The 14,678-nt window shown below is 39.9% G+C and overlaps 1 protein-coding gene across 1 annotated transcript in view; it reads left to right on the top strand.

Moving 5' to 3' along the window:
• HIBADH (3-hydroxyisobutyrate dehydrogenase) overlaps positions 1-3,037 on the top strand; it is an 84,902-nt gene extending 81,865 nt beyond the window's left edge. Inside the window, exon 8 of the mRNA XM_055708856.1 lies at positions 2,046-3,037. Within this exon, the coding sequence (XP_055564831.1) occupies positions 2,046-2,204 (159 nt within the window). The 3' untranslated portion in view covers positions 2,205-3,037. The remainder of the gene's footprint in view (positions 1-2,045) is intronic.
• Positions 3,038-14,678: the final 11,641 nt, after the last annotated feature.

Below are 14,678 nucleotides of genomic sequence, written 5' to 3' on the forward strand. Positions count from 1 at the left end.
TCTCCAACCTCAAGAGAAAAGATGCAAAATACTTTACAACTTGAAGTTAAAGATAAACTTTACTTACTTTTCGTATTATTTTTGTTTCCTTCAAAGCTCTAATTTGTAGAATGGTATTTAAATAACCAAAACAACCTTCCTGCACTTCAGAGTCAGGAGTCCTTGTCCATTTAATTATTGAGATATTTTCTGATGTTTCAACCATCTTGGAGTCAGAGTTTCATTACTAAAGTGGTGTGCTTTATGAAATTGTATTTGTGCTAGCAGTCTGTTCAGAATTTTCAGGGATTGCTTCTGTGAATGCCCCTTCAGAGAGAAATAAATCATCATCACCTCTACCAAAACCAAGCACCTTCACTAGTTTGGAGTTTAATAAAATAGATAATATGGCAACAGATTTCACAAAGAGGATTTAGAAGAGGCTAGGAATACATTATGGAATATCTTCTTGCATGTGAGGCTAAGATAACTTTCTAGATTTGTCAGGTCATCAGTCTTTCAACAGAATTGCTAGACAAGAAGGAATGATCTGCCCTGATGCAGGTGAAGAATATTTTGGATCGTGTGACATCTGATACGTATGTTTTTCCCATTTTGCTAGATCTTGAAGTCATTTGAGGGTAATAGGAAGAGTAACTATAATTCTGATTTGTATCAGAATGACCTTTATAGAGCCGATTTACAGATCAAAGTGACATTTAGGGAGTAGAGTAAGATCTTGAATTTCCTTGTGCTAATTCAAATCCAGACACACAAAGTAAAGACCTGTCTTGTAAGTCATCCCTGAGAAGCCAAAGGTGCTCTCAGCAGTACTACAGTCTCTCAGTTCTTCTGTATCAAAGATTTTTATTTTTTTTTTAAATAAAACCACAGCAAATTTAATAAACCACCATAGTCTTGGATGGACAGAAAATCCAGGCACTTTCTAGTAACACCTGAGAGGTTCTTTTGCAACTTTCTTGAAATGTAGACCACAACATTTATTTCATTAGCAAGACCTTATAAAGGCAACCTTGAGTGCAGGCATTACTTTCATACTTAGACAAGAGCTTTGTTTATACATCCAGGCCCTTGTTAGCTTTTCCTTCTTTGGCTGGTTTCATGTCTGATTCAGCTTAGAATTCAAGACATCCTCCAGCCTAGCTTGCCATTTCTGTTCAGCACGCACGCAGCTGACTATTTGTAGCTAACTATGGTTATCACCTGGTACTTGCCTTTGAGTTTCGTCCTATTTATTTCAGATTATAGCTGTATTTGACCAAGGACTCTTGCAGGACAGATTACAAATTCATCCTGTTTGCAACCTCCTCTCCTTTTTTTGCCCCAAATTTAGTGTTTAAAAATGCAGTAGAATTATTCTCTGTATCCCTTTATCTTCAGTCATTAGAGAAAACTTTGAGTTGTAGCAGACCCAGGACAGTCCCTAAGGAACCTTTAAATACATCTTTCCAGTTAGGCTGCAAACCATTCATATTCACAAATTTTGATATTAACTGGTCACGTTACAGTAAATGTATGCATGCTGATTGGCTTCAATTTTGTTGTTATTCAAATTCCTCCTGCTTGATTTTTAACCTGTTTTTAGAAAGAAAGAAGTCCTTTTGCCCGAACAAGAAAATGATGCCATCAGAACCTATGTGAAATGCTTAAGTGAATAGCCAGGGCAATTTTATATTTGGAAATGACATAACAAAGTGGGGAAAAAGTCTGAGTCTTGCTACCAGGTTATATAGCGATCTAGAATCTTACAGTTCCTCTTGTCCTGAAGGCAGTTGCCTGCCTTTCAAAGTTTGGTGGTTTTGTGTTGAATAACATTGAGTTACTGTTCTAAAAATGAAAAACTAAACAAGACTCCCTTCTCCTAAGACTGAAATTTTGAGGCTGAAATATTGTGTTTGTTGTTAGTAGAGTTATCTTCACAATGGAAGCCAAATAACCTATAATATGTACATGGGTATTTATATCCTTATTGTTTCTCCCCTGACTTTTTCTTTCCTTCCTTTCTTCCCGTCTGCCCTCTTCCTCCCTCTTCTCCCTCCCCACAGGATCTTGGCTTGGCCCAGATTTCTGCCACCAACACAAAGACACCAGTTCCTTTGGGATCCCAGGCACATCAGATCTACAGAATGATGTGTGCAAAAGGCTATGCCCTGAAAGACTTCTCAGCTGTGTTCCAGTTTTTACGTGAGGAGGAAACCTTGTGAGCTGTCCTTTGGAAATGGGCACAATAACAAACCACATTTTTTTTATCCTTATAGTTCATTTGAGAAGTATGTGGGTTTAATCAAGTACTGTGCATCCTGATCCCATACAGACTAATCTTTGGTTGTCTAGATCACAAAGAACTCCAGGGTTTTTTCATAGTTCTTGAAAAAGCAAGCCAGAGGAAGGAAGGGATTGTTTGGCAATTAGCCACACAGTGATTTATTTTAAGAGCCATCAAAGTTTTTTTTTTTGACTAGATGCAATAAATAAATATTTTTTTTATGAAACACTTAACTGTTTGCATATAAAGTAACTTACATTATGGCTACAAACTTAGGTGAATCTTCAATAGTAAGACAATGTTGTATAGTGATTTTATGATATATATCAATCTATTAAAATGAAAAAAGAATACTTTATGGAAAAAGGGAAAATTTATTCAATGAAGAAACACAGCTTGAAATTAATTATTTTTTTCCTTTGACCTACTAGCCTTGAATTGGTTCAGTAGTGAATTTTTCCTGGGATTCAGGTTGCAGATTAAGTTTATAGGCAGGCATTTCTACGTGGAGAGCTGTTACAGCATGTTTACCTGATAGACTTAGTTAAAATAACATAGAATGTGTGTCCCTCTTATAAAGCTCCATTATTGTATTTTGCTAACTCAGTTTTGTATTTTCTTGTATTCTGTCACACATTTTCAAAACTCAAGAACAGCACTTACCAGAAGTTCTAACAAACTGTACATTTGTTTTAGGCAATTACTAAAGTATTTTAAATCTAAACAAACCCCATTATTTTGAAAAGAAATAAAAATCTATGCTGGTAAATATTTGCTGTATGATTACTGCTTTTTGTTTTGGTGCAAACACATTTAACACACACATTTAACACACACATTTAACCTAAAGCTTATACTAATTTGTCTTATATTTTAATGTGCTTGGTTTTCTACAGGTTGTCTTGCAAAACCAAGCTTGTCAAGAGCTCTCTGAAATGCAGATGGTAATATATTTACATATGTATTACTGTAACCATTGACCATCTCCTTGGTCTGCAGAAGTACAGGTACACACTTGGCTTTATGAATATAAATACTCATGTTGATTTCGCTAGAACTACTCACATTCAGACTTAATTGCAGGCTCTAGGCTTCATGGTCAATTACGCGTTTACATTCCTATTTTGGTTGTATGATGGATCCTGTTATATATGCACATTTGAGTAACAAAATCATGTGCTTGAATTAGCTGAAGTCTGTGAATAACCTTCTGAGAACTTGGACAATATATTTTAAGACATTAGTAACATCATACAAAAGTCATTAAACAGTACTGGTTGATCTGTTCTTTCAGTTTTCTTTGAAAACTGTTTGACATTCTAGGTAATTCAGGAGTTTGGGGCTCATGAATGTTATACGTGAATATAGGACTGCTGGAAACAATCTAACTTTTAAAAAATTGTTTTGTCTCTCCTTTGATAAAACTACTGTTTCTACAAGATTGCATTCATTCAGAAATCAGATACAAAACTACCTACAGTAAAATCTATTAGAATTGCAAAATCAACCCCTGAAGTGCTGGAAGACACAGAAACATGGAACCATAGTTGCAGATGCATGGTTCAAGCTTTAATAACAAGATCACATGCTACAACATCTTTTCCTATGGAATTCCTGCTCTAGGTGAACCTGCTTTGGCAGGGGGTTGGACCAGGTGATCTCCAGAGGTGCCTTCCAACCCTGACCAACCTGTGATTCTGTGATTCCTGCCACACAGACACAGGATGGATCTAGTCTCATAATGAATTTGGGGTCAAGTAGTGAAGGATGTTTTTGCCAGTAGGATCCGTGTTCATTTGGAAGTTTTACAACGAATGAGGTAAGGAGTTGTAGGAGAGTCCTGGTTAAGTTTGTCTCCTGTATACTTGACTTGGAGACCTGGCTGGCATCAGCAGGACTGCTGAGAGACGCTTTCTTCTACTGTCCACCCCAGCCTGTAGCAGGGTTTTCTCTGAATGTGTTTGCTGGTAACCCTCGGTTTACTGGTAACTCTGGTTTACCTGTAACCTTGGGCTTGCAGGAAGCATAATCTTTTTTTTCTGAAGACATTATATGCACACATAAATGTTGGGACACATGAGGGAAGAGACTCTGCTCAGCAAGACACACTCTTTGAAGCTTGTAGCTTCTGAAATCATAAAGTCTCCCTTAAGCGTGTGGAAACTTCATTGTTATTTTTGTGTTTCTCACAAAGGCTTGTAGCTTAGGCTTCCTGGAGTTGATTTCTCCTCCCCCACAACCTCTGATCAAATTTTAAATTCCTACTTCAAAGCATGGGGTGCTCAAGTTGGAGGAAAGGCTGCCAGAATGCTGTTTTGGCAAACCAACACAATGCTCTGTGGTCTCCTTCTTGGAGGAGGATTTTGGCTGAAATTAAAAAAAAAAAAAAAACTAAAAAAAAAAAAAACCCACACACAAACCAGCTTCAGGGCAGACATCCAGCATGTAAAGTTTTAAAACAACCAGTTAGTTTGGCAAAGTTAGGAACAACTTTTTAAACATGTCTTATTATGGAAAGTGCCTTGAAATGTTTAATGATGTCCAATACCTGAAGCTAGTAACACAGTTTATATTAGAATACACTTTTTTTTTTCCTAATTCTGTAAGCAAATACTGTGTGACCGGATACATATGATGGTGGTAGTATTCATACTAGCTATGGCCATTCTGCACGTGCATATGTATTTAATGTATCTTTTACTTGCTGTATACTTCTGGTCTATGGAAATCAGGCAAGTACTAAAACTATTGTCACTGCCAGAAACAGGTGTTGAAAACTAATTTGTTGAGTTGAACAGAAAGATTGTAAAATTGGTTTAATTTCTACACTAATTACCTCCCAGTACATACACACAAATTAGGTGCAACAAATTAACTGCATATTTTGCGAATGTCCCAAAGGGAAACTTGAGGTAACCTCTTTTTAAATTAGTTAGAATGTTAAACTAGCCCTCCCATCATGCTTACTTTGGAAACTCACCTATATCAAATACATTTATTGACTAACAGGAAAACATTGACAACCAATAAAAGTAGTGATGGTTTTAAAAAAAAATCTTAAGCAGCCTTCTCTCATTTATGATTCAGTATAACCTGTCTTAAGCAACTATTTTTGGTGGTCGTTTAACAGAGGAGGCCTTCTATTAAAACTGCTGAGTACTATATTGCTTTAACTTTATTTATGGTTCTTACAAGCCTCAGGAGGAAGAGGAGGTATTCTGACCAAGTACAAGTACTATACGTGGTATTCTGGCTCTGCTTTAATCAATGGGAATTCTGCCATTAAGTACAATACTGCCAAGATTTCACAGAGTGTGTTGAGCGCCCATGTGATTCCAGTGCAGCTGTGGCCGAGAGGCAGCTCTAGCGTTGCTCGAGCACATCCCTCTGGCAGGGTTTGTGCCACGTTACTGGCATCAGGAATATGATAAGCTGGAGTGGTGGCTGTGAGAGGAAGGAGCCAGCACAAGCTGCTGCAGTTGGTATTGCCGATCTCCATCCCAGCCTTGTCCCACAGTGGATGAGAGAGATGCTATGGGGGACAGAGCAGCTGCTGTCCTTGCCTGCCTGAGTGTCCTGGTTTTGGCTGGGATAGAGTTAATTTTTTCCTAGTAGCTGGTACAGTGCTGTGTTTTGGATGTAGTTTGAGAATAATTGGGCGTCATTTGTTTTTCTTGAGTTTTATTCCTTTCTCTTTCTCTGTTATGGACCTTTTCATTGCAATTAGTAGTAGCAGTAGTATATTTTACTTCAGTTGTTAAACTGCTCTTATCTCAACCCACAGGTTTTGCCTTTTTTCCCTGATTCTCCTCTTTGTCCCACTGGGTGAGAGGGGAGTAAGCAAGGGGCTGTGTGGTACTTACTTGCCAGCTGGGGTTAAACCACAGCACTGAGAACAGAGCTACCCATCTCTTCAGCTGCTTAAATCTTACAGGTCTTTGCCACAGGTTTTTATTAAACAGTTTATGGAGCAGAAAGACTGGGGCCACCCCTGGAGCTAGTGGAGAATGGCTACCATCACGCAAGGGCTACTGTACTTATGCAATAGATGTTTTTCTATGTTTTCAGTCCACCAGCTTGATTTGTAAGACCAAATCTATCCAGGCACAATTCTGAAGGTACTAACTTGATCAGTAGTGATACCTGTTACTTTCAATTTGTCTTTACATCATCATCATCATCTTCTCTTCCTTCATATAAAAACAGATGTATTTCTGCTTTTCTCAAGAAAAGTTGAGAATATTGCCTGTCTTCACAAGGCTGGCTAATAAGTTGTGGAAACCTTGAAGCAGTTTAGAAACCTCTGTTGCATTTTCTTGATGCACTTACACAAGATGTGGAGCTAGGGTTCTCTGCAGTATGTTAGACTAAAGGTTTGCTAAGACCCTCTTTGAGTTTAGGGGACTTGCAGAGGGGAAGCCTTTTTATTGGCTTCAGTAGCAAGTTCTTAGCACTTACTGCAAGCCTTGCAAAATTGAAAAATCATATTTCAATAGTGGGAGAAATTTAGTTCAATGTCTATGAACTAGAATGAACAGTGCCTTTGAAAAGCTCGAGCTTTCAGTAGCAAGGATGGCTTTAGCATTCTGTGCGACAGCATAATAGATGTATGGTCTTTAAAGGCTACTGTTATTTTTAAGATTTGTTGCTTTCTATATGTGATTCATCAGAACCCATCCTGCCTGCTGGTACAGTTACACATTAATTTTTTTCCCAATAAGAATAATAGCAACAGTTACAAAGTTTTCTTAGGTGGACAGAGAATGAGTATGTTTATGATTGGTGTGTTCAGTAGATGTATGACATGGACCTAGGCATCCATATGGCAGTGATTTTTTTTTTTGGTTTTGACATTCATTATGGATTGTGAGCACTTGGGGTAAATTGAAACAGGTGGATAAACCTTTCTGAAGTACTGCATGTCTCATAATAACTACTGTATAATTAAAAGCCGTCTGGCTCTTTTTGCATTTACACCCAACTCTTCCTTTTGACCTTGACCCTGAAATGAGGTCTGGATTTTCATTTGAGGTCAGAGATAACTCAGTCTGTTTCTTCATTTAGTTTTACTGAGCTCCATTAGTGGTGACAGGGTTCTGTTTGTTAAAGTAAATGCTATCTACGGAGATAATAAATGTGCTAACATATGTTTTATGAAGTTCACCGTTTTCAAAAAGACTTGGAACACTGGACAAAAACAACTGAAATGCAACTGTTAAAAGGTAAGTTTGCAGGTACCTGAAATGCAGCTACCCTGGAAAGAAATGCAAATATTGGTACAATACATTTCAGTCCTTACAGTATTTTTAGAAAAGAAATTGTATTTTGTCTTGTTGAAATTCAAAGGGGAAACCAGACAAGTAAAACAAAAGTAATAGACTTCAAATGTGGTCAGATATAAGCTTTATTTGGCCAGAATCAAGTGTTGCTGCTGTCTGCCTTCCAGTTTGAGACGCATGACAAAACTAGCTTGGATTTATGCGGGCAACTTAGAGCACCAACAGCTGTAGGGAAGCAAGTGATGTGGGAAGTAAATTATTTTAAGAAATACTTTTTAAAATCTCGGAGCTGCCTACTTTGTCCTGAGTGCTTTCTTCCAAATGATTTAACAGCGTTAACTGGGCTGTGATCACTGGTTGCAGGCATACCTGACCCAGCTGTAAGCTAGCTTGTTTGCATATCTGCAGCTCTCTAGTCCCAGAGGCTTTGCTGGGACACTGGGTAAATACTGGGGCAGCAGTGCTGTGTAGACACGCTGTTTCCAGTACCTAAACTGGCTGGTTTGTGGCTAGCAATAGTAAGCCATTTTTGCTTTCCAGTCATGTTATTCCGTGACTATAAAGCTTGGAAGCTTTCTGTGACAAATATTTAGTAGGCTAATGCATTGGGTGTTGTAAATGTTATCTGTTTTACAGCATCTTCTTGGCAGCCTGTGCCCTGTTGTTTCTTCCTCTGTTTGTACAATGCTAAGGACAAGTCCCCTTGGTGGTGTGTAATTGCTGTCAGTCTGCAGTCCGCAAAAAAGACTAATTTCAGCCACTCACTGGTGATAGAAGCTGGAGCTTCAGACACATGGATATGCTTGGATTCCTCTCCATTTCTACGTACAAGGTTGTCATACAAGCTCTGCCTTGTTTGAACCTACGTATTGCGTGGCACCAGGAGCCCACAGTATGTGAGCTGATTATTTTTCTCCTGCATTTGACTGTGTTAGAGCTACATTTGCTGTTTGTGCTTAGAAATAGCTGATTTCTGGTCCCTATCAGGAGGAGAGGAAAACACTGCTAAGGTAGGTCACAGGACCTGATGCCAACATGTTACTCTCACTTGAAAGCCACTGGATGCTGTACTCACCTTCTATTGCTCTGACTTTTTTTCCTCTGCTTGTCCCTGGGTAGATAACTGTGTTAGCTTATGTGGGTGCAAACAGAGTCTGTGATTAATAGAAGAGTGAGCAGCATCTTGTGCTATGTGACCTGCTAGGTCTATCAGGGGAAGGTGGTTCCTTGTAAAATAGATAAGGGAACTGCAATCTGCTTCCTCTGGCAGCATGATAAAGATGGAGACATTGAGTCCGCAGACATCACTAGACACCACCACTAAAGTCACAGCCAGCAGAATGCAGTTCCTGTCCCGCATCGCACCACCCAGCTCTGCCGTCTGAGCAATAAATATCACACCAGCCTCTCCAAACTCTCCCTGGGGCTGCTTGTGGCTCTAGTTTTGGCAGCTTTGTCTGCCTTGGCCCTGGCTGCCTGGAATCTACTTCTGTGCTTCCTCCCAAAAATTCCTTTTTCCAGTGCTGTGCCTGAGCTGACTGTAGGCCTTCAGTGTGCCTGAAAATAAGATGTTAGGTCTTACTTGCTTTCCGTGTGCTCCCAGTAGTGCCAGAAAGCACATAATGAATGTGTCTCCCTTGTTTCTTCCAGACTTAATAAGTAAACGGAGCTATAAACAGTAAGCCAAAAGGATGGGGATGGCAGGCATTTATGGGGTAATAGGAATTTGTTCATTGAACTGGTTGTTGTGCTACTTCGTGACTGTGGTATCTCAGCTTTTTCTGAGAGCAGGAGCAATGTGTGTTTCTTTTCATATGAAGAGGAGCCAAAACTGGCTCTGTCCACTGACCTGTGGCTGTCATTTTGAATCAGGCTCATTGTTTACATTTACAGTAATGATGAAAAATAGCCATTTTCTTGTATTAAAACATAGCTGATTTGCTTTACTGGGTTTTTCTTAATCCGTTTTCCACAAATGGATGTTCTCATCTGTTTGCTAATATTTTACTTCCTTCTCCATCTATGTAACAGCCTGTGTATTACAGGCTACATATAACATCTAAAATCACACTCAGGAATCTATGAGAAACTCAGGTCTTAAGGTAACCCTGCCATGGTGCTGTTAATAACACATTGCAAACAAGAAAGTAGTAAGTGGAAATAATGCACTCATTTAGAAGTAATAAATCCTTTGATCTTTCTTTGAAGCAAGGGTATATGCTTAAACTACCAATTCAGGGACAACCAGATGCCCATAAAGAATGGGTCTTTGCTTTGATAGAAAATCGCTGAGGCCTGCCCAGCAGCTCTGGTCTGTAAACAGATTAGTTAAGTGCTCATCAGCTCTGATTTGCATAGGACAGTCTTTGCACACAAACCCTATTCCAGCCTTAACGAGCTATTTACTTGCAGGAAAGCTACTGGGTTCCTTTTAGTTAGAAATCTCAGTAGAAAATTGCTTTGTGAGAAGGGGCAGGATCCGGATTTGGAAATAGTGCTTTTCCTCTACATAGATGGTAACAGGCAGCTGGTGACGGGCAGTCTGGCATGTTTGCTGAGCCTTTTTAGTGCCGGAGTGTGGGAATTAGAAAAATATCTCATACTTGCAAATTTGGAGAAGCGTTACTTCTCTGTGCTCATTGGTGGCTTTCGTCCTTGGCTGGATAAAGAACGTTGATGGGAGAGGGCAGGGAAGCAGACACTTGTGTCTGTGGGACAAGGAACCCAGAGCTGAAGCGTTCACTGAAGAGGGTTTCACTAGGCTGTAAAATACTCATCACTTTTGAATAGAAATGAATGCCTCATGAATGCTTGCTGGTTTGTGTGCAGAAACTGGGTGCAGCCTGCACATTTGGCACTTACATTTTTCCCCATTTAAAGTTCTTTTGATCCCCGCAATTACTTTTGCCTAATACAAAGGGAGGTCAGTCTCAGTCACAGGCACAGCAGATGGTGAGATTCACCCTGGAGTACAGAAGAACTACAGCTACAGTGCTTCGGTGTCTTTTACATTGTAAAGTGCATTACTTCTCAACTGAATTCAGCCTGGCCAACGGTTTGCTTTTCTTCTGAATCAAGAAAGCAGCAAAAGTGCAACTTTTTCTGATGGGTAGACAAAAATATCAAAAGGGGAAAAACCCACAAAATATTGCTGAAACCAGCGTGAGCAGTTTCAGTGCAAACCTGCTGCAGCTGGAAAGGTCTTAAAAATGATAGACTAGATTCTTTCCGTATTAATGATCTCACAAACTTTGGGGTGACAGGTATACAAATAAGGGTATAACGTAGATATGTGTGGTTTAAAACAGAATATCCGTGTTAGACACAGGAAAATTAATCATGTAGTTCTGCCTTACCCTAGTAACAGTGAAAAATGTTATGAATCTGTTTTTTCACTGCTTACACTCTTTCCATTTTGTGTTCCCTTTTGCTTGGAAAGTAAACTTAGGTTACTGTCTTTGTGCCTGAAAACATAGGGTGGAAGGCTGGAATGAGGAAAATACATATCATTTTCACAGCCAGGCTAAATATAGTTAGAAACTCTTCCCTGTAAATCCCTCGTTGGTTTTCATTTATTTATTTCATCAGCCAGATGCTAGTTTTTCACTTAGGCTATGATAAGAACATTACCCAAACACTTCCTCAAAAAATAAAATCTACATTATTACAGGGCATTCTGCATTAGCCCATCAGCCGTCTGCCTTTGAAGGCTTGTGTTCAGCCCCTCAGTTTTATAGTGCCAAGATTCAAATATGGGATTGCTAGAGGAAATTAATTACTAGTAAATTTAGAACAAAGGAAAGAACCTGCAATTTCACAGCATGTAAAACACCTTCTGGAATTTTTTGCTCTCTTCTTGGAAACCAATGTGTCAAATTCTTGGAATTATTTTAAAGGGCTTGGTAAAATACATAGCTATCCAACAAGCCATAATAAAATCTTATGCTTAAGGATATGAATAGCAGGCAGAAAATTATTTTGTCTCTAGCCACTTTGGACCACGTCTGTGCAATGTGAATTGCAAAGCAGTGCGGGGCTTGCTTTTCTGATGCCCTGGGTGCTGAGTATGGCCGCAGGCAAAGAGTAGAATGTGGTAGGACGAAGTTGTGTTCCAAGGTGGGACATCCTCTGTTGCTGTGCCAGACCCCTGAGCTCTGCAGCTACCGCCGCCTTCCCTTCCAGCCCAACTCCTACCAACCACCGGAGCCCAGCCAGGGGCGGCAGTGGGCTTAGGGACACACATGGCTTCACACATCAGCTGTCCCACACGTCCAGCAGTACCTGCATCTTTCTGAGCTTTCTGGAACCCTCTTCTGTCTTCAGCCACTTCCTAGATGCCTGTATCTTCTCATACTGCTTCATGTCACTTCCAAGGTGGACAAAGAAATGTCTTTTGTTTAGTTTGTATAAACCTGACTTTTCTGTTGATTCTCTTGCTGCTGCTTCCCAGTTCTCCCTCTTTGGCAGTTCTCCTTTATTGTTGCCTCCAGATCACAGTCTGTAAAAGGTGTCTCTCATTTGCCTCTTCCCATAGCTGCTCTGTCCTGTGGTCTTCTCACTTCTTCCATCACACTTGAATATGTTTGTCTTTGACCCCAAACACCATCCACAGAGGCAAATCATTTTCATCCCTAAAAGGCAGCATGTGATCACGCTCTAGCGATTGCGATAGTTTTCCTTTTTCCTTGTTAACTAGCATGTTTTGTCTCCCTTGGCTCTCCTGCTCTATTGGAACCGCACTTGCTTTTTCTCTTGTACCTTGCAGCCCCTGATACTCACACAGATGTTACACATGCTGTATAGTCAGTTTAAAGAGCGATTCCCAAATCACTCTTGAAGTCATTAAGGAGGCTGGATTTTATGTTGCCACATTTACTCTTGTTTCCATACCTTGTACCTTGCTCCTGCTCCTTGAATTGGCTTTTTGACTAAGTTGGCATACATGTCCTCTCACTTTTTCAAAAGCAGCTGCATCAATACCAGCCTTTAAGGCTATGCCTAAGCCGGTGATGTAGTCCAGAGCAGGAACCTGCTTTACAGCGCATATTCTGACTGTATCCTTTTACCATACTTGGATCCACGTTGCAGAGCAATCCCAGAGTACGCGAGTGGGGTTTTCTTTCAGATGAAGCTACGGAACTAGGAAGGTGCTCCAAGGTCTCTCTCAGGCCTGACTTGCTGATGGGCCTTCTGTGCACTGGACCAGACTGCAGCTGGTCTGGAGAAATCTCCAAATATAAGACCCATACTGTGGGCACTGGCTCCTCAAAAGCAACTGCGTAGCTTTCCAGGTTTGCTTCTACTGATGGTGTAGACAGATCCTGTACATCCTTTCAGAAGAGCTGATTTTTCACTGCTGCTGTAAACCTCTGTTACTGTAACAATTAAGAAATACCAGTGCCACATCAGATCAGTGTGGGATTGCAAACCTTAGCCTTCCAGCAGCGTGAGCCTCTTCTTACTGACATTGATTTTGTATCCAAGCACATTCATGGACTTCTGTGGGGATTCTCTTAATGTCCTCCAAACTGAGATCCACACTGAAATGTATTTTCTGTTTGGTGAAATGTCGTGTCTGTGACCATACTCTGCATGTTGTAAATGCTTACTCTGGGAAGCATACTGATACTGGCCTAAACAGTATTTTTTTCTAATAGAGGAGTCCCAACACCTGGCTAGCTTTGTATTCTTATGGAGCTAACCAGGTTACTATTGTGGGAACAAGATATATTAACTTGATTGTAAAACTGTTCTCTGTGGGGGCTTGTTTTTATGACCCTGGATTTTAGAAGATTTCGAAATACATTTGCATTCATGAAAAATGTATTTTAACATAATGGCTGACAATCCTGCTAGTTGTAACGAATTCCTTTGATGGTGAGCTACGAAGTCCTCAGTAGCCCTGGTAGAGGTACAAGGTTTCTAATCCATTACTCTCCCCTTTATTTTATTTATTTTATTCAAAAGCTTCCCTTTCCAAAACCCACAAAGGAAGAATAGGAAGCAGTCATCAATGTGGAGGTGACTTTTCCACTTCCTTCTCTCTCATGTGGTTGTTAACAGTAATTTACAGTTGCTCAGTTACATTGAGAAGGCTGTGATCTTTCTAACTAAAGTAATAAAAATCAATGTGTTGTTCTTATTAATTTACTGCATGCCATAAAGGCTAACAAATTGTACTGTACTAAAAGAATATTGCCGAAGTATTTACTAAAAAGCATAAGATATTGAAAGCAATTCTTCTTCCCATGGACTTCCTTACCTCTATGGGGAAAACTGTCAGCATTGGGCATGTCCATCAGCTGTGCTGTATGGCAGACCTGAGAAGTATTGTACTTTTCTGAATATAAAGGAGAAAAACTGCAGTGGATATTTTTGGTGCATGCACACATCTTTATTTACATCTTTGACTTGAGTTGTGCCACCTGAACATGATTGCTATCTTAAGCAAGTAAAAAAACCTGAGTGCTTCTGGAGTCAATGGAAATTTTACCATTTATTTCAGTAGGACAGGACTTTTTCTCCCATATTATTGGTTTTGGCACAATTCAAATTGGAATGTGGCTTTTCAAGTGTCTTAATGATAAAATCTGTATCATTAAACCAAATAATTTTGAAGAAATAGTGAATATGAAGATTGTAGCTGACTTCTGAATTGTATTACTGTATGACAGGATCTTTCAAAAATGGACAGGGGCAAATTGTCTGGACTTGAAAGTTGAGTTGAGACCAACAAATTTGTTGATGAAAGGTAACCAAATATTAAATAGCCAGTAGTCAGGAATTACAGGGTCACAGTTAGGAACCTGGTTTATTTAACATTTTCATAGATGAAGAGGTAAAGGACAACCCATTGCTGAAATTTGCAGCCACTGCTGAGCAGCAGTCTGTCATCCCTGTGGCCTCAGATGTGTGGAAGAATCCCAGAATCCCAGAATGGTTGAGATTGGAAAGGACCTCCAGAGGTCACCTGGTCCAACCCCCCGGCTCAATCAGAGACATCTAAAGCCAGTTGCCCAGGACCATGTCCAGACAGCTTTTGAATATCTCCAAGGATAGGGACTGCACTCCCTGCGCCAGTGCTCAGTAAAACAGTGTTCCCTGATGTTCAGACAGAGCCTCCTGCGTTTCAG

Source organism: Falco cherrug, chromosome 4, assembly GCF_023634085.1.
Source record: "Falco cherrug isolate bFalChe1 chromosome 4, bFalChe1.pri, whole genome shotgun sequence".
In the NCBI taxonomy this organism is placed as follows: Eukaryota; Metazoa; Chordata; class Aves; order Falconiformes; family Falconidae; genus Falco; species Falco cherrug.